Source organism: Oncorhynchus keta, chromosome 19 (assembly GCF_023373465.1).
Source record: "Oncorhynchus keta strain PuntledgeMale-10-30-2019 chromosome 19, Oket_V2, whole genome shotgun sequence".
Lineage (NCBI taxonomy): Eukaryota > Metazoa > Chordata > Actinopteri > Salmoniformes > Salmonidae > Oncorhynchus > Oncorhynchus keta.
The window spans coordinates 37,107,899-37,122,468 of record NC_068439.1 but is presented as its reverse complement, the minus strand read 5'-3'; the positions used below and the strand labels follow the sequence as shown (position 1 = coordinate 37,122,468).

General features: G+C 46.2%; 1 protein-coding gene across 2 annotated transcripts in view; it reads right to left on the bottom strand.

Annotated features, from left to right (window-relative positions):
• Positions 1 to 425: 425 nt before the first annotated feature.
• LOC118398201 (poliovirus receptor-like) overlaps positions 426 to 14,570 on the bottom strand; it is a 77,873-nt gene continuing 63,728 nt past the window's right edge. The window contains exons 7-10 of one of the 2 annotated variants that reach the window (XM_052470443.1): positions 9,045 to 9,183; positions 8,819 to 8,876; positions 3,814 to 3,909; positions 426 to 3,338 (exon numbers count right to left, since the gene is read on the bottom strand). In XM_052470443.1, coding sequence (XP_052326403.1) covers positions 3,114 to 3,338; positions 3,814 to 3,909; positions 8,819 to 8,876; positions 9,045 to 9,183 — 518 coding nt within the window. In that variant the 3' untranslated portion in view covers positions 426 to 3,113. Of the gene's footprint in view, positions 3,339 to 3,813; positions 3,910 to 8,818; positions 8,877 to 9,044; positions 9,184 to 14,570 lie in introns of those variants that run through there. The other variant, XR_008070984.1, reaches the window with a different exon arrangement.

The window sequence follows — 14,570 nt, the reverse complement described above, 5'->3', positions numbered from 1 at the left end:
ACTCCTGAGGTGCTGACCTGTTGCACCCTCGACAACCACTGTGGTTATTATGATTTGACCCTGCTGGTCATTTATGAACATTTGAACATCTTGGCCATGTTCCATTATAATCTCCACCTGGCACAGCCAGAAGAGGACTGGCCACCCCTCATAGCCTGGTTCCTCTCTAGGTTTCTTCCTAGGTTCTGGCTTTTCTAGGGAGTTTTTCCTAGCCACAGTGCTTCTACACCTGCATTGCTTGCTGTTTGGGGTTTTAGGCTGGGTTTAATTACAGCACTTTGTGACATCAGCTGATGTAAGAAGGGCTTTATAAATACATTTGATTGATTGATTGATTGTTGGTTGGTCATTTAGGAGCCTTAAAGGGCTCAAGCCTGGAGGTCATTGTGGCTCATAAGTTGAAGAGAATACAGCGAGAAGTTCAGGGCCTTTAGTTTACATTTTATTGAACAAGACAATGATCCGTAAAACATATAACACGTTTCCCAAAATGCATCAGAAAAAAAAAATTGGTTAAAGGGAAAGAAAGGAGAAGAAAAATAAATAAATCACAATATCAAGTGTTTGGATTTCCACAATCAGAGGTTACCCCATGTTTCTTTTAATCTCATCTTTATTTTCTAAGAGAAACAAATGTGTAAATGAACAAGCTAAAAATAAAGTAACGAAGGCACGTCTGGCTTGGTGATGAAAAAAAAGCAACAACGAATGTGAGATACCCAAACAAGCAGGGAAGGAAAAAGACCGGATTCAGATGAGTGTTATCGCTAACATTCACGGTTTGTATTTTTGGCATCAAACCTATTGGGGAGGCAGCTAATTTATTGGCAAACATACACAGCATCTCCTGCTGCAGCGAGAAGTAGTTAGCAGATGCCTTGAGCATAAAACAACAGAACTAAACTAAACAGACTGCTGACTCATTGGTCTTTGATAATAAACAAACCCAGGGGCCCCAATGATTGTCTTTTTTAAGCTCAATATATCAACACATCTTCAGTTTTGAGTCTTTTTCTTTATAGGCAATACACAAAACAGTATAATATATTTGATGACAATATGAAATACATAAAATACACAAAAAAATGAAATAAATGGAATCACAGTTTATAAAACCAAACAATGAACAATTAATTTCCCTTTGAACTCTGACCTGTGTAAGGGCTATAAAATAGATGTGATTGTCTGATACTGCAGCACTTTATGCGAGCCCGCCGCCCACAGCCATATGTTTTCAAAATGGCAGCGTGACTTTTTGCACAGAGAAGAAGTTGAGATACCCATAGTTCCATGCAGCATGCAGACATTCCCTTCAAAATAAAACATAGAGACCAAATCACCACCAAAAGCCAATGACGGTTGCTTTCAAAGTGATTGTCACATCAAAAAACTATAATATTTAAGTAATGCACTGACTGTGATGGAGTATAGAACAGGGGGGTAGGCAGTTACTGTGATCAATTTCTCCATGTGTCCGTATATCTGTCTACCTGTCTGTCTACCCCGTCCGTCTACTTTAACCATCTATTTGTCTATATCTGTCTATCAATCATTAGTGTCTATAGCATCTATTTATTTACATACATATCTACATTAGTACATGTGCTTTTTGTTCATGTTTGTCTTTTTCTTTGTCTTTTTATTTAACAAGTTAATGTACTTAGTACAGACTTGCTTCTCTCGGTGTCTGTCGAGGTGACACTGACAGATCAACGCCTTTGTGGAATTTTGCGACTCAAGCTCTTTGGAACACGCAGAACCAATGATTTGTTCCCATTACTCAGCAAGAGTTCGACTCAACTTTCTGTTTATCGCACCCTGCAGTAAGCACTCTGTGGAAAGAACGTCGTCGTATGCTGATGGACTTATGTATCAGCCAAAAGATATCTCAAGTCGTGCTGTGCGCGCCTTCTGTACGGCCTAAACCACCCCGCTGCTCTACATCGATGTGTTGTGCTTGAAGTAGACGATACAATGGAGGATTGCAACGACATCGACAACATTGAAAAATTATAAAGCCTGGTGTCTGCAAGTAGCCTTGGGAAAAGTGAGCCAACTGTTTTGAAACGAGCCACGATCATGCCATGCAGAGTTATAAGGACTAAAATCCACAAAACCGTTTTTATATTCATTGACTGACAACTTCAATACCCGTTAAAGTAAAATGTACAGTTTTTTTTTCTTTCAGTTTCACACGGAAACTGACACCCCTATACATAGAGGCTCTGGAACCACCTACACTAGTTATTTTTGATGTGCACACATTTAACCGGCAATATATTAAGCATCAATATAATATTATTTACAGTGTTCATTGATCATTTGGTTCACCTTGACATCGTTGACCAACATGACACGGTCTCACATAATTGTTCATCAATGATGTTTTGCACTTTTGTGTTTCAGTACATAAAAGGCTCTAGAATAAGACTAAAATATAAAATATTAAAATACATATTTTGCCATGTGTAAAATATACAGCATATATTAGAGAGCATATTAACCACTTCATCTACGTAAAATGGTACTAATGGCAGTATTCTCCAATACAGGCCGTGTATTTTGACACTGAAAATACAATCCTTATAATTTTAACTTAATTTGACTTAAATGTAAGCAGTAATCTTTCCTGTGTGGGGGAATTACGAGCGCATTGATAATTGTGTGTTCATTGTGTGCTTTGCTGTAAACCAAGATGTCACATTTCGTTACCCTAATAATGCAGTATTACCAGCTCTTGCAATTTAGACTGAACCCAAAACGTGAGTCATGTTGCAATGTTATAAAACAGTGACAACCTCATTTTGTTCATACTGCCATAAAATGGCATTTTGGTCTGAGGATGCTTACTGGACGGTGTAACATTGCAACTTTCAAACAACCAGTTTCGGGTGATATTTTCTGGTGATATTTTTTAATTATGTTTCCAGTGATATTACCTTGCCCGAATCACAACAGTAGGAAACACTGCATTTAGGATTTGACCACATCGGGAGGCTGGAGTTGTGCCGATCTTTCCAGAGCCTTGCTCGGACTCTGTGCTGTTCAATGTAACCGAGTAGAGGCACGGTGTTGTTGTTGTTGTGTCATTATGGAGACCTAAACGTCACCTGTTAAACATACATGGCTGCCGACACAAAGCTTTCTCCGCGGGCCACAGTGGCCGACGGCGGCTCGTCGACATGGTGATTGTCCGCGTCAGAGTACGGCGGCAGGGCTTCGTCATTTAGCGTGTCGTCGACATCGGCATACTGTATCGAGTCCTCCAGGAGAGCAGGGCCGCCGCCATTAGCAGCCCCACCGCCAACGGTGTTATCATCGTCGCACGCATCCAGATCCTGTAACATCAACAGATCCTCGGGTGAACCAGCAACAACAACTCTCAAGATGTGATATGGTAGGCAAAATCTTACTCCTGGACCATGCATTGCTCAATAGTTTCACAATAGGTTCAATTTGTTCTAAATAGTCAAGCTGTTGAGGTACCGTGGAGAGAGAATGTTATAATATAGTTAAAAAGGGTGAGTGATCTGACGATAAAGTAGATTGAGACTGATTGTAGAGTCTAGAAAGCAGCCAGGTGTAAAGGACATTTCAATTTACAGTAGCCTACAGGTAGTAAATCAATGACTTTAAGCAGCACTATGTGAAAAAGGAGAGAGTCCAGGGCTGTGTTCATTAGGCACCCAATGGCAGACGACAGACTAAAACATGGAGTAACTACCTGGACTTAAATACAACAAGAAACATTCATTTTTGTTTTCTGGTGTGACCTAATGATCACGACCTAGAGTTTGGGGGATGTCCTCTTACCGTGACAGGCTCTCCGCTGGTCTCGTAGTAGACGTTACTGAAAGGCTGGGTCTCCGTCAACTCCGTCAGCACTGAGTCAGTGACAGGCTTGTTCAGCTGTGGGGTAGTAGAGAGGTCAAAGACGGGTTAACTGGGTCACTCATCTCCGATCAATAGACATTATCCCAATTAAGAACTGCACTACCGCATGTGGTTATGAAGCACTATATTGGATCACTCCAATAAAGTATCCTTCTGCTCGGCAGGATACATTACGAGTAAGAATTTCAGATTAGTCCCATGTACCGGGTAGTTCTGTGACGGACTCCCTTAACTTCACTAGGCTAGGGGGCACTATTTTCACTTCCGGATGAAAAGCTTGCCCAAAGTAAACTGCCTAGTACTCAGGCCCAGAAGCTAGGATATGCATATAAATTGGTAGATTTGGATAGAAAACACTAAAGTTTCCAGAACTGTTAAAATAATGTCTGAGTATAACAGAACAGATTTGGCAAGCGAAAACCTGAGAAAAATCCATCCAGGAAGTGTGATTTGTTTCTGTTTGTAGTTTTCTATTGAATGCCATTACAGTATCCATTGACAGGACTCAAAATACAGTATCCAGGACTTAAATTGCACTCCCTATGGCTTCCACTAGATGTCAACAGTCTTTAGAAATGGTTTCAGGCTTGTATTCTGAAAAATGAGAGAGTAAGACCACTCTGAATTAGTGGACCCTACAGTGTCCCAGAGATTTTTCATGCGCGCGACCTTTCTTGTTTACCTTTTATATTGACGACGGTTATTGTCCGGTTGAAATATTAACGTTTATTTAGGCTAAAAACAACCTGAGGATTGATTATAAACATAGTTTGAAATGTTTCTACGAACTTTACGGATACTATTTGGATTTTTCGTCTGCCTGTTGTGACTGCGTTTGAGTCTGTGGATTACTGAACAAAACGGGCAAACAAAACAGAGGTTTGGGATATAATCAGGGACTTCATCGAACAAAACAAACATTTATTGAGTAAATGGGAACGTAAGTGTCCCACGTACCCTAGTGAGGTTAAATAACTGCAGCCACACTACTCCCACCTCTTCCTTTTTGCGGCTCATTCCAGGGAGGATTTGCTTGGTAGGAACTCTATGTTAGAGTGTATAAGCGCAGAAGTATACCCACAGCTATTCAATAGTTTGGAGCAGCTAGCTCGAACACCCACAGAGAGCAGACGGTGAACCCAGTAGTAGACTGGTCTGCGCCGCCTTTGGAGAACGCATGCGCTTAGCGCGCCTGGAGGGGATGAAGGCCACAGTACAGTTCTCCCCATCTGATGACCGTATTCCTCCCTTCTGGGGTAATGCTTAGTTGCAGAAGCACCCTATTGGCCGCCCCCACCACCAAACTCAGTACGGCTGAGGAGTTGATCTGCCTTAAACGTAAGGTGCAAAGTCTGTGGGAGGAAGTGGACGCTTTACGATGGGATGATGGTGACAAACCTCTCCACCCTGGAGACGAGTTGGGTGATGGTGCTTCAGTGTTCCAAGCAGATCAGGGATCGACCCAGTTCACATCTGTAGCTGGGAGCGCTGTTACGGAGGCACCTCCAGTGGTGAAGGAAGAAACATGGGAGCTTTTAGGTAGAGTGGCTAACACCCTTGATATCAAGCTGAAAGAAGCACCATCTGAGCAGCTCCTTATCCCCATCTGCCCCAAGTTCGCTTTTGCTCTCCGCGAATACAGGAAAAAGATTGGAGGGCGCTTCTGTTTCGACAACCAGACCAGGCCGTGGACTAACCTAAGGGATGCAGATTCCTTGGGGCTAGAACACTATCCTGTGATGGATGACATAGTGGCTGCCATGATCTTCCCTGACAAGGAGATCATTGGCAAGGTGCATCGCCTCAAACCAGGACCTGAAAGAGTTAGCAATGAATGGCTGCAAAGCATTTTCGGCACCCTCTTCATCATGTTATGCCTCCCAGGGGGTGGTCACAAGCTTCTTAAGGAGGCCACAGAGGTGTCAACGCTACTTATTATGCTCCAGACAGACTTGACACATGCCAACGGCAAGAATTTGGCTTCAGTGGTGACTTCACGCCACCATCTTTGGCTGGCACAGTCTAAACAGCCACTGCCAGTTCAAAAAACATTATTGGAGTTCCCCTTCATGCCAGGTTCCACCTTTGGGCCAAGGATTGGCAACATCATACAGCAGACTACAAAACTTCTCAAAGACAGAGACTTTGCAGGAGTTCTTGGCAACTGTGTGCCCTACTGCCCCCACTTGGAGGAGCTGGAAGGCAGGGCAGGATGTCTCGAGGATGCTCCAGCAACGTCTTGGTTCTCCTCCTCCCAAAGCCGAGACAACAGGGGCAGGAAAATGGGAACTGGCATTTTACGGCAGATGGGGTGAGGAAGGAGGCACTCTGGCTGGAGATTGCCATCCTAGCGGCTCTACCTTCCTGATTTGCGTCCTTGCTCATGATCGAGGCTAAGTGGGTTTTACTCCACATCTTTCAGTTCCGAAAAAGGATGGCAGCTTTCGGCCGATCCTGGACCTAAGCGGCCTCAACAAATGTTTAAAGGAGCTAAAGTTCAAAATGCTCACGCCAGCACGGGCATTGCAGGCAATCTTGTGTGGCTAATGGTTCACCACACTCAACCTGAAGGATGCGTACTTCCATGTTCCTGTTCATCGATATCACTGGAAGTAAATCCGGTTTGCTTTTAAAGGATTGGCTTACGAATTCAAAATCCTCCCGTTAGGCCTATCACTGCCGCCTCGTACGTTCACAAAGTACATGGATGCAATCGTAGCGCCTATCATGTCCCAGGGAATTCTAGTGCTGAACTACCTGGACGACTGGCTGGAGCGTGCCACAGCAGACAAGGATAATCTTAAAGCACATTCAAGACCTGGGCTTCACCATAAAAAGGGAGAAGAGAAACATGACACCCTCAAAGATGATTATCTTCCTGGGGATGTTGATCGACTCAACTCTTATGAGAGCACGTCTCCCTCGGGTGAGATTGGGGTAGATACATGCCTACCTAGACTGTTTCCAGCTTGTACAAGCCATGTCCATATCAGAGTGCCAGAAGTTACTCGGCCTACTCATGTCGGCTTCTCTGTTGATTCCGCTGGGCCTTCACCTCAGGCCACTCCAGAAATGGTTAAACTCTAACCATCTACACTAGACAACACAGACATTGTCAGCCATCGGTGACGAATGGATGCGTAAGGGAGGACTCTGTTGAAATAGTACTCACTCCTTTCTGTTGGAGGGTGTGACACTGAACAGAGTCCACCGCAGGGAGCTAGTGTGCACCAATGCCTCGCTTGGGGGGCAGTGTTCACAGGCATGGCAGCGAGCAGATGCAGGAGCCCCCAGTGGAGTGGTGAGCACATCAATGTGCTGGAGCTCAGGGCAGTTCGCCTGGCACTCCAACAGTTCCTACCCTGCATGGAGGGGAAGCATGCCCTGGTCAGATCAGACAAGACCACAGTAGTGGCTTATATCAATCAACAGGGGGGACTGAGATCACGGCACCTCCACGAAATGGCTCTGGAGCTCTTACTGTGGGCTCCGACCCGCTAAGTGTCACTGCGGGCAGCGGACATGCTTTCGAGAAATGGCCCAGCGGAAGGGGAGTGGAGTCTAAATGCTCAGGTGGTGCTACAGCTGTTCGGGAGAACACAGGAGACCTGTTTGCATTTCAGAAGAACACTCACTGTCCCAGCTGGTTCTCCATGTCAGACCCTCTAGGCCCTCTGGGTTTAGACGCCCTCGCTCACGATTGCCTGGCAACGACACTTTATGCGTTCCCACCATTTCCGCTAGAGGGTCAGCTTGAAGGGCCACCGGCTGCTCCTGATCCTGGCTGAGACGACCATGGTTCAGCCTCCTGTTGTCACTCCTCTCTGGGACCCCATGGCAACTACCACTGAGACCCGACCTGCTCGCTCAGGCTTGGGGGATACCGTGGCATCCGCGCTGCCTCCAGCTTTGGGCTTGGCCCGAGAGAAGTAAATGGGCAAGTTTAGGACAATGAGGTGAATTCAGGACAATGTGGTGAACACGTTGCAGAACGCCAGGGTTTCCTTGACCAACATATTATATCAAATGCGGTGGGACATATTCTGGTGTGGGGATCATAATGTTGCCCCAAAGTCGTGTGATATACAAATGGTTTTATACTTTTTACAATCACTGCATGATGCAGGCCCAGAGTCATCCAATTTGAGAGTGTATTTGGCCGCAATTTTGGCATGTTATGACGATCGCCTGGAGGGACCCATGGCCACCCATTGCTCCCCAAGTTTATGAAGGGAGTTAGACGTCTGCGTCCAGCGAAGGCCTGTTCGGTGCCAAACAGACCTTGATGGGGTGGTGTCAGCACTTGCGCCGCCAGGTCAGCGTCTTTGAAGCACCCATCCATGAAGGTGGCATTCCTGTTGGCTATTACCTACACTAAGAGGGTTAGTGAATGCTCAATGTTTCCAAATGGGTGCCGACAAGGGGAGTGTTGCCATCCGGCCCAGCTCTCCTTCTTACCGATGGTCCAGTCTGACAGGCATGTGAATCGGCCCTTACATTTGTCCACATACGTACCTCCGACGGCTGCGGGTGGGCTAAGATTTTCCCCAAGTGTGTTGTGCCCGGTGAGGCCACTGGAAACTTACATTACACGGACTAAGACAATACAACAGTTGGATTAGCTGTTGGTGTGTTATGGTCAGAGTTCTGGGGAAGAGCCTAACGATACAGAGACTCTCACTTTGGATGTGGACACTATTACTACAGGTCGGACTGCCTCAGCAGCTATTTAAGGGGGTCGGCCGCAGCACTACTCGGTATCCGGGACTAATCTGAAATTCTTACTCAGAATGTATCCTGCATAGCAGAAGAATACCATATTGGACTGATCCAATAGCTCACATAACCGTGGTTACATACGTAATCTTTGTTTATGGCCTTCACTAATAATGAGCCCTGAATGACAGGGACGTGGACCCCTCACCATTTCAGTGGAGCTGCCGGCCTTCACAGGGGGAGGGGGCTTGTGCTTGGGAGGACCACTGATTGGATGAGAGAAGAGAGGGCAGGAGAAGAGGTTAGTGCTACTCACTTTGTCCATACCTAACAGATTCATTTGGGACTGAATAACACTTAATTGATTGGAGGAAAGATGGGTATTTGTTAAGTCCTATATTGAAAGAAACAATTGCTGGGAGCGGAATACTCACTCCCCATTCACTGCGTTCTGCTTGCGTTTGCGGACCAGAATGATGACAGCGCCGACGATCGCCAGCAAGAAGAGGACCACACCAATGATGCCTCCGATGATGCCAGCCGTCGACGGCCCTGCTGTAATCTTACGCTGCTCTGAAAGAGAAGACGACGTGGAGGTCTTAGTCCAATTCAAATGAATGTGTCATTTGAATTGGGGATAAGGGCTGGGAAAATGTGTTAGAATCAGAATCCAAATCAGAAGTTCTAAATAAAAACAGCTGAACTGCAGAACAGGGGCCTGTTCAGGAGGATGTTCTAGAACATTCGGATAGATATGTATCGCAGAGAACAGATATGATTGGTCATTCTATTTCTATCTGCAACATCCAGAACGTTCTCATCACTGAATACACCCCAGGAAATCAGCTCTGTTAGGCATTTAATCCTTGCCAGACATCTTATCATCCGACGATGTTCCAAGTAGACCTCCGCCTCCTTGCTCAATTATGTCTGTGTTTGTGATTTCCAGAGGGCACTGAGGCTGAGTGAGGCGTCTAAATTGAATGTAAAAGCCTCTCATTATGTTGGTTTTAACCAGCTTGCAGTTTCCACAGATGGCCACTGGGGGCGACAAGATCCCATTGAGGATAATAATGGTGTACTTTCTCTTTGCGGCCACATGGTGTGCAGTTGCCAAGCTAAAGTCTCACTGCTGATAGTGAGTGAGAACATACATTACTTTTGTCGATTCTCCCTCCGGCTAGGCTTGCATCCATAAAGATTCCAAATATGGGTGATTCCACTGGGAGTGGTGCAGTCCGACACATCTGTTAGGTGTGTGTGTGTGTGTGTGTGTAGAGGAGTCTGCTGAATCTACGACCGGGGACACATCCAGAGATGCACCCTCATACAAACAACGCCAGTCAAAACTGAAAAGAGACCAGCCAGCTCCAATCATTATCACAAAAATATTAAATGGAGGGAGGGAGAGAAAGTTGGAGTGGTGGCCAGGGCTGTCTCGGTCCTAAATTGTTCTCTCTCATTCTCACAGCTGGATACGTGGACACACACAGAAATTTATACAGACAGAAGCCCCCCCCCTCCCCCCACCCCATTGGCATCCCTCTGTGGGTATCCTAGCCGTTTATCTGATGTGCTGGATATCAAAGTTTACATTCACAGCGTTTACCATTGATGTTCTCCACTGATAAACTGTATTTTCAATAAATAATGAGTCATGTTAGTTACTGCACCAAAAACAAGCAGTCTAACATGGAGGAAATTAACTGGGTTGTATTCATTAGGGCAAACAGCAGTAGAACGCCTTAAAACCATTGACGAAAACTAAAAAACAAGCAGTTGTCATTGCTCAAGTCCAGATAGTCCCATCCCTGTTTCTTATGTTCGGTGCCTAATGAATATAACCCTGTTTGAAGGATGGGGTGGGCTGAGGGAAGGACGTAGAGAAACAGATGATTGGAATGGCTGGAAAAAGGAGGGTAAAGATACGCACCCACCCCGATGCTCACGGGTTTGGCTTGGCAGAGAACAAGGGCCAAGACAGGGTGGGGTAAGAAGAGAGGGGGGAGAAAGAGAAAGGAATGAGAACAGATTTTTTTTTCAGGCTGGATACAAGAATGGGGTGTGGTGGAGTGGAGAGGATCTCAATGAAGACTTATTAGCTCACATAACAGATGTGGTGAGAATAGACAAACCTCTTAGCACTCGCAAACACACACACATACATACATACACACTAAGATGCACACCTAGCCAGTCATCCTAACACATTCTACAGCATATCTCTTCCAGTTGAGTCACTTACCACACACAGAATAGCTAGCTTTTACCAACTGAATCAAAAGGGGGGCATTAAGTGTGTGATGCTATCCTGTCAGCCCAGATTGAAAGAATGAGACTATCCCAAACCTCCATCACATGCTACACAGTCACATATTAATGTGTCTCATATATAAATAGATTTGGGAGGATGGAGGGATAGAGAGATGGAAGGGAAGAGAGGGAAGGATGGTGCTAGGAGGGAAGGCAGAAGAGAGTGATAGGGGTGCGAAGGCCCTGCAGTGGGGCCAAGAGGCAGACTTTAAAGGTCCTCCGTCTCCATGGGATACGGTTTAAGTGACAGGGAGGAACAACTAGTGAAACAACCACTCACAGTCGGCCGGGCCTTCATCGCCATTGGCATTCTGCTGCTACACTCCTCCGCAAAACTCCCAACTGGAACATCTCTCTCTATCGCTCGGTCTCCATCTCTCTCTCTCTCGCTCCATTGCTCACTTTCCCTTAACTGGCAAGTAAGCTCTGAAATGTTCTCTCTTAGTCAGACACAGAGGTACATACACACACACACACAGGCAGACAGACAGACAGAGCCCTTTTAGGACCATTGTGCCTCCTCTAGCTGACTGAAAACTGATACATTCAAAAATGGATACATTCAAATACTACATAATTACCCTTTAGTTTAATAACTAACCATTAAAAATGTGTACAGTAAGTGCTGGAGCTAGACGGGGAGCGAATGAGTGAAGGAAAGGACAAAGAATGGAGAGGGGGAGAGGGAGAGAGAAGACTAAAAGCTTCACAAAGATAACGATAATGGAGATATGAAGTTGAAAATCTGTCGACAGGGGGAAACATTATTCGGCTCCTTACTGCCTTGTGCTTAGAGGCCAAAAGAGGATTACCACTGACAGCAACCTCCCCCTCCTCTAAGTGTTTTCTTTACCCCTCCCTTTCTCTTTCTTCATCCAACTCTCTGTCCCTCCCTCTTCCTCTCTCCCCAACCATCTTAGTGACCTAGTGTGTTCCCGGCTTCCCGCCTGCACCATCGAGCCAAACACACACACACACACACACACACACACACACACACACACACACTCCACTTTGCAGGACCATCTTTGATTGGAGGACAGTCTTGCAGGAGTGCTTCACTGATGGGTTCGTTAGCATCCCACAAGCATACATCTTATCTTACCCCATTGCTCACCAGTGAACTGTACAACGCAACACACACTCACGGAGACCTTTAGCACCGCCAGGGATGACAGTTGATCCAAAAGTCATTGGACCGTGACGCCTCATGGGAACACTCACAAACAAAGGTAGCCTGGAGGGTAGGAGCGTTGGGCCAGTAACCGAAAGGTTGCTGAATCGAAGTCCCGAGCTGACAAGATAAAGAGCTGTCGTTCTGCCCCTGAGCAAGGCAGTTAACCCGCTGTTCCCCGGGCGCCGAAGACGTGGATGTCGATTAAGGCAGCCCCCCCGCACCTCTCTGATCCAGAGGTGTTGGGTTAAATACACAAGACACATTTAGGTTGAATGCATTCAGTTGTACAACTGACTAGGTATCCCCCTTTTCTGCATGTGTACGTTCGTGTCGCTCTCTCTTAGGGTTTAAAAGTGTAGCTTTTATCCAAAACTATCAAATGCCAACGATGCCCTCTTTTTTTCCAGGCCGGTCAATTCTCCCCGTGTTTCGGTTTCCCTCCATCGGTCTGCCACTTAGTGGATTAAAAACACTCTCCTAGTTCACCTCCTCAAATAGCATGACTGGACCAGAAAATTGTGTTTCTCTACGAAAATGATGCCGAAATGAGTTTATCATTGTTGCAAACGCCTCCAACCATTCCATTCCCAGGGATTAAACTAGGTCAAAGAGGCGCAAGACAGCAACACCCACTTCAGAGGCTTCATTTCGGCTCCAGCGTAGCCCACGTCCCCTGATCTTTGCCTTAAAACAGGTCACGTACCGAGCGACTGCCACTCATCTGGGTCAAGTAGACCAGGGCTGGGCTTCGGGGCCGTGGCTGCCGCCATGGCGCTTATTACCTGGTAACCTTCCGCATACGTAATGAGGCCTGGGTGTTTGCGGAGCCACGGAGGGCTCTTGCCGGGTCAAGAGAGCAGTGTGTGTGTGTGGGGGGCTCAGAAGGGCATGAAGCAGAAGGTTTAAGCTCCACTGAGCTGGGTGTCTCCAGACCAACAGGCATTTATACTAGCGTGTCTTAGTGGCCACTGCTGCTGGTGCCAAGTAGCATCAAGCAGAGCCACAGCTAATCTACTGAGATCTCGCCCCAGTTAGTCCCGGTGCATTTGAATAACTATCTGGAGATTAAGCTGAGGTCAGTCAGTGACACTGCATGCATTTACATTACATTTAAGTCATTTAGCAGACGCTCTTATCCAGAGCGACTTACAAATTGGTGCATTCACCAATGTTTGTCAGATTGTGCAGCTATATCTGTCTGTATGTGTCAGTACATGATACTGCCCCTTGTGTCATTCATAGATAGGTGTGTGATATATATATATATATATATATATATATATACACACACATCTATCTATATAGATATATCTATGCGCGTGTGTGCCCCGCTGACTGACACTATTCCCTTCAGCACCCTCCCTCCCTCCCTCCATCCACACCCCGTCCGCGGGGAGCAGTATGCTTCCTGCCATCCAGTGCCACAGCGAATCACAGCCCACACTCTCATCCAGCCACTGCTGGCCCTGGGCAGACAGTCTTACCCTTCTCTCAGCCCAAGGGCTCCACCACGCCCCCCCCCCGGCTGTCCTTGGGTCACTATCGGTCATCTGTCCCTCACTGAGTGACCTTCCCCTCACACACAATCAGACACAAGGATAGCAGAAACACACAAAGATGGTTGACACACACACTTCCAAAGTCTCCTCCTCTCCCTGCTGTTATATGCAGTGTCAGTCCCTGATATACACATTGCCAGTTACAATGACACAGGGAACATATGTGGGGCTAGAAACAGTTTAATAGGCTGAAACCCTCCTGATTACAAGCCTTTTCCCCTTTACTTTATACTTTGAGAGCCTCTCTGTGTTGAGGAACTGTTTTAGGGGGGGTTTAACAACATGCCATGGATTGTGTGTAGACACCTCAGGTATGCAGGTATTTCCGCTAACAGTAAAAATAATGGCCACCGCTTTCTTCCCACAAAATACAATTGCAGCTTGTTTATGTGTGACTGATTTGTTGCAGCTGGAGATGTTATCATTGGACAGACCCACACACACATACACACACACACACACACCCCCTGCAGGACTAACATCTGATTTTTCTTAGTCTGACTGTCGGGAACCAGGCGCTTCATCATCCTCCAAAAATGCCTCCCTCCGTCCCCCCCATCCCTTCCTCTCTACCCTACACACTCATCCATCTCCTCTCTGTTCCAGTATTGTAAAAACTCTTGTTGTAAGTCTCCCCCCTTCTCCAACAAACCACAACAGAGTTTTTCAGAGAACGGACAGATCAGAATGTGCTGACTCAAAGGAAGAAACCCAGAGTGCACTTAACCCCCATTTGTGTCTTTTAGCATCTAATTTGCTTTTCCCGGACTGTGGTTTGGAGGGGAGAGTGGGATTGAAAGAATGAAAGCGAGAGAAAGAGAGAGATCAGAAAGAGCGAGAGAAAGAAAAGGGAAAAATGGTCTTATGGAGAGAGAGAAAAATGAGCTCCCTTGAGTGCATCGGTCTGAGAC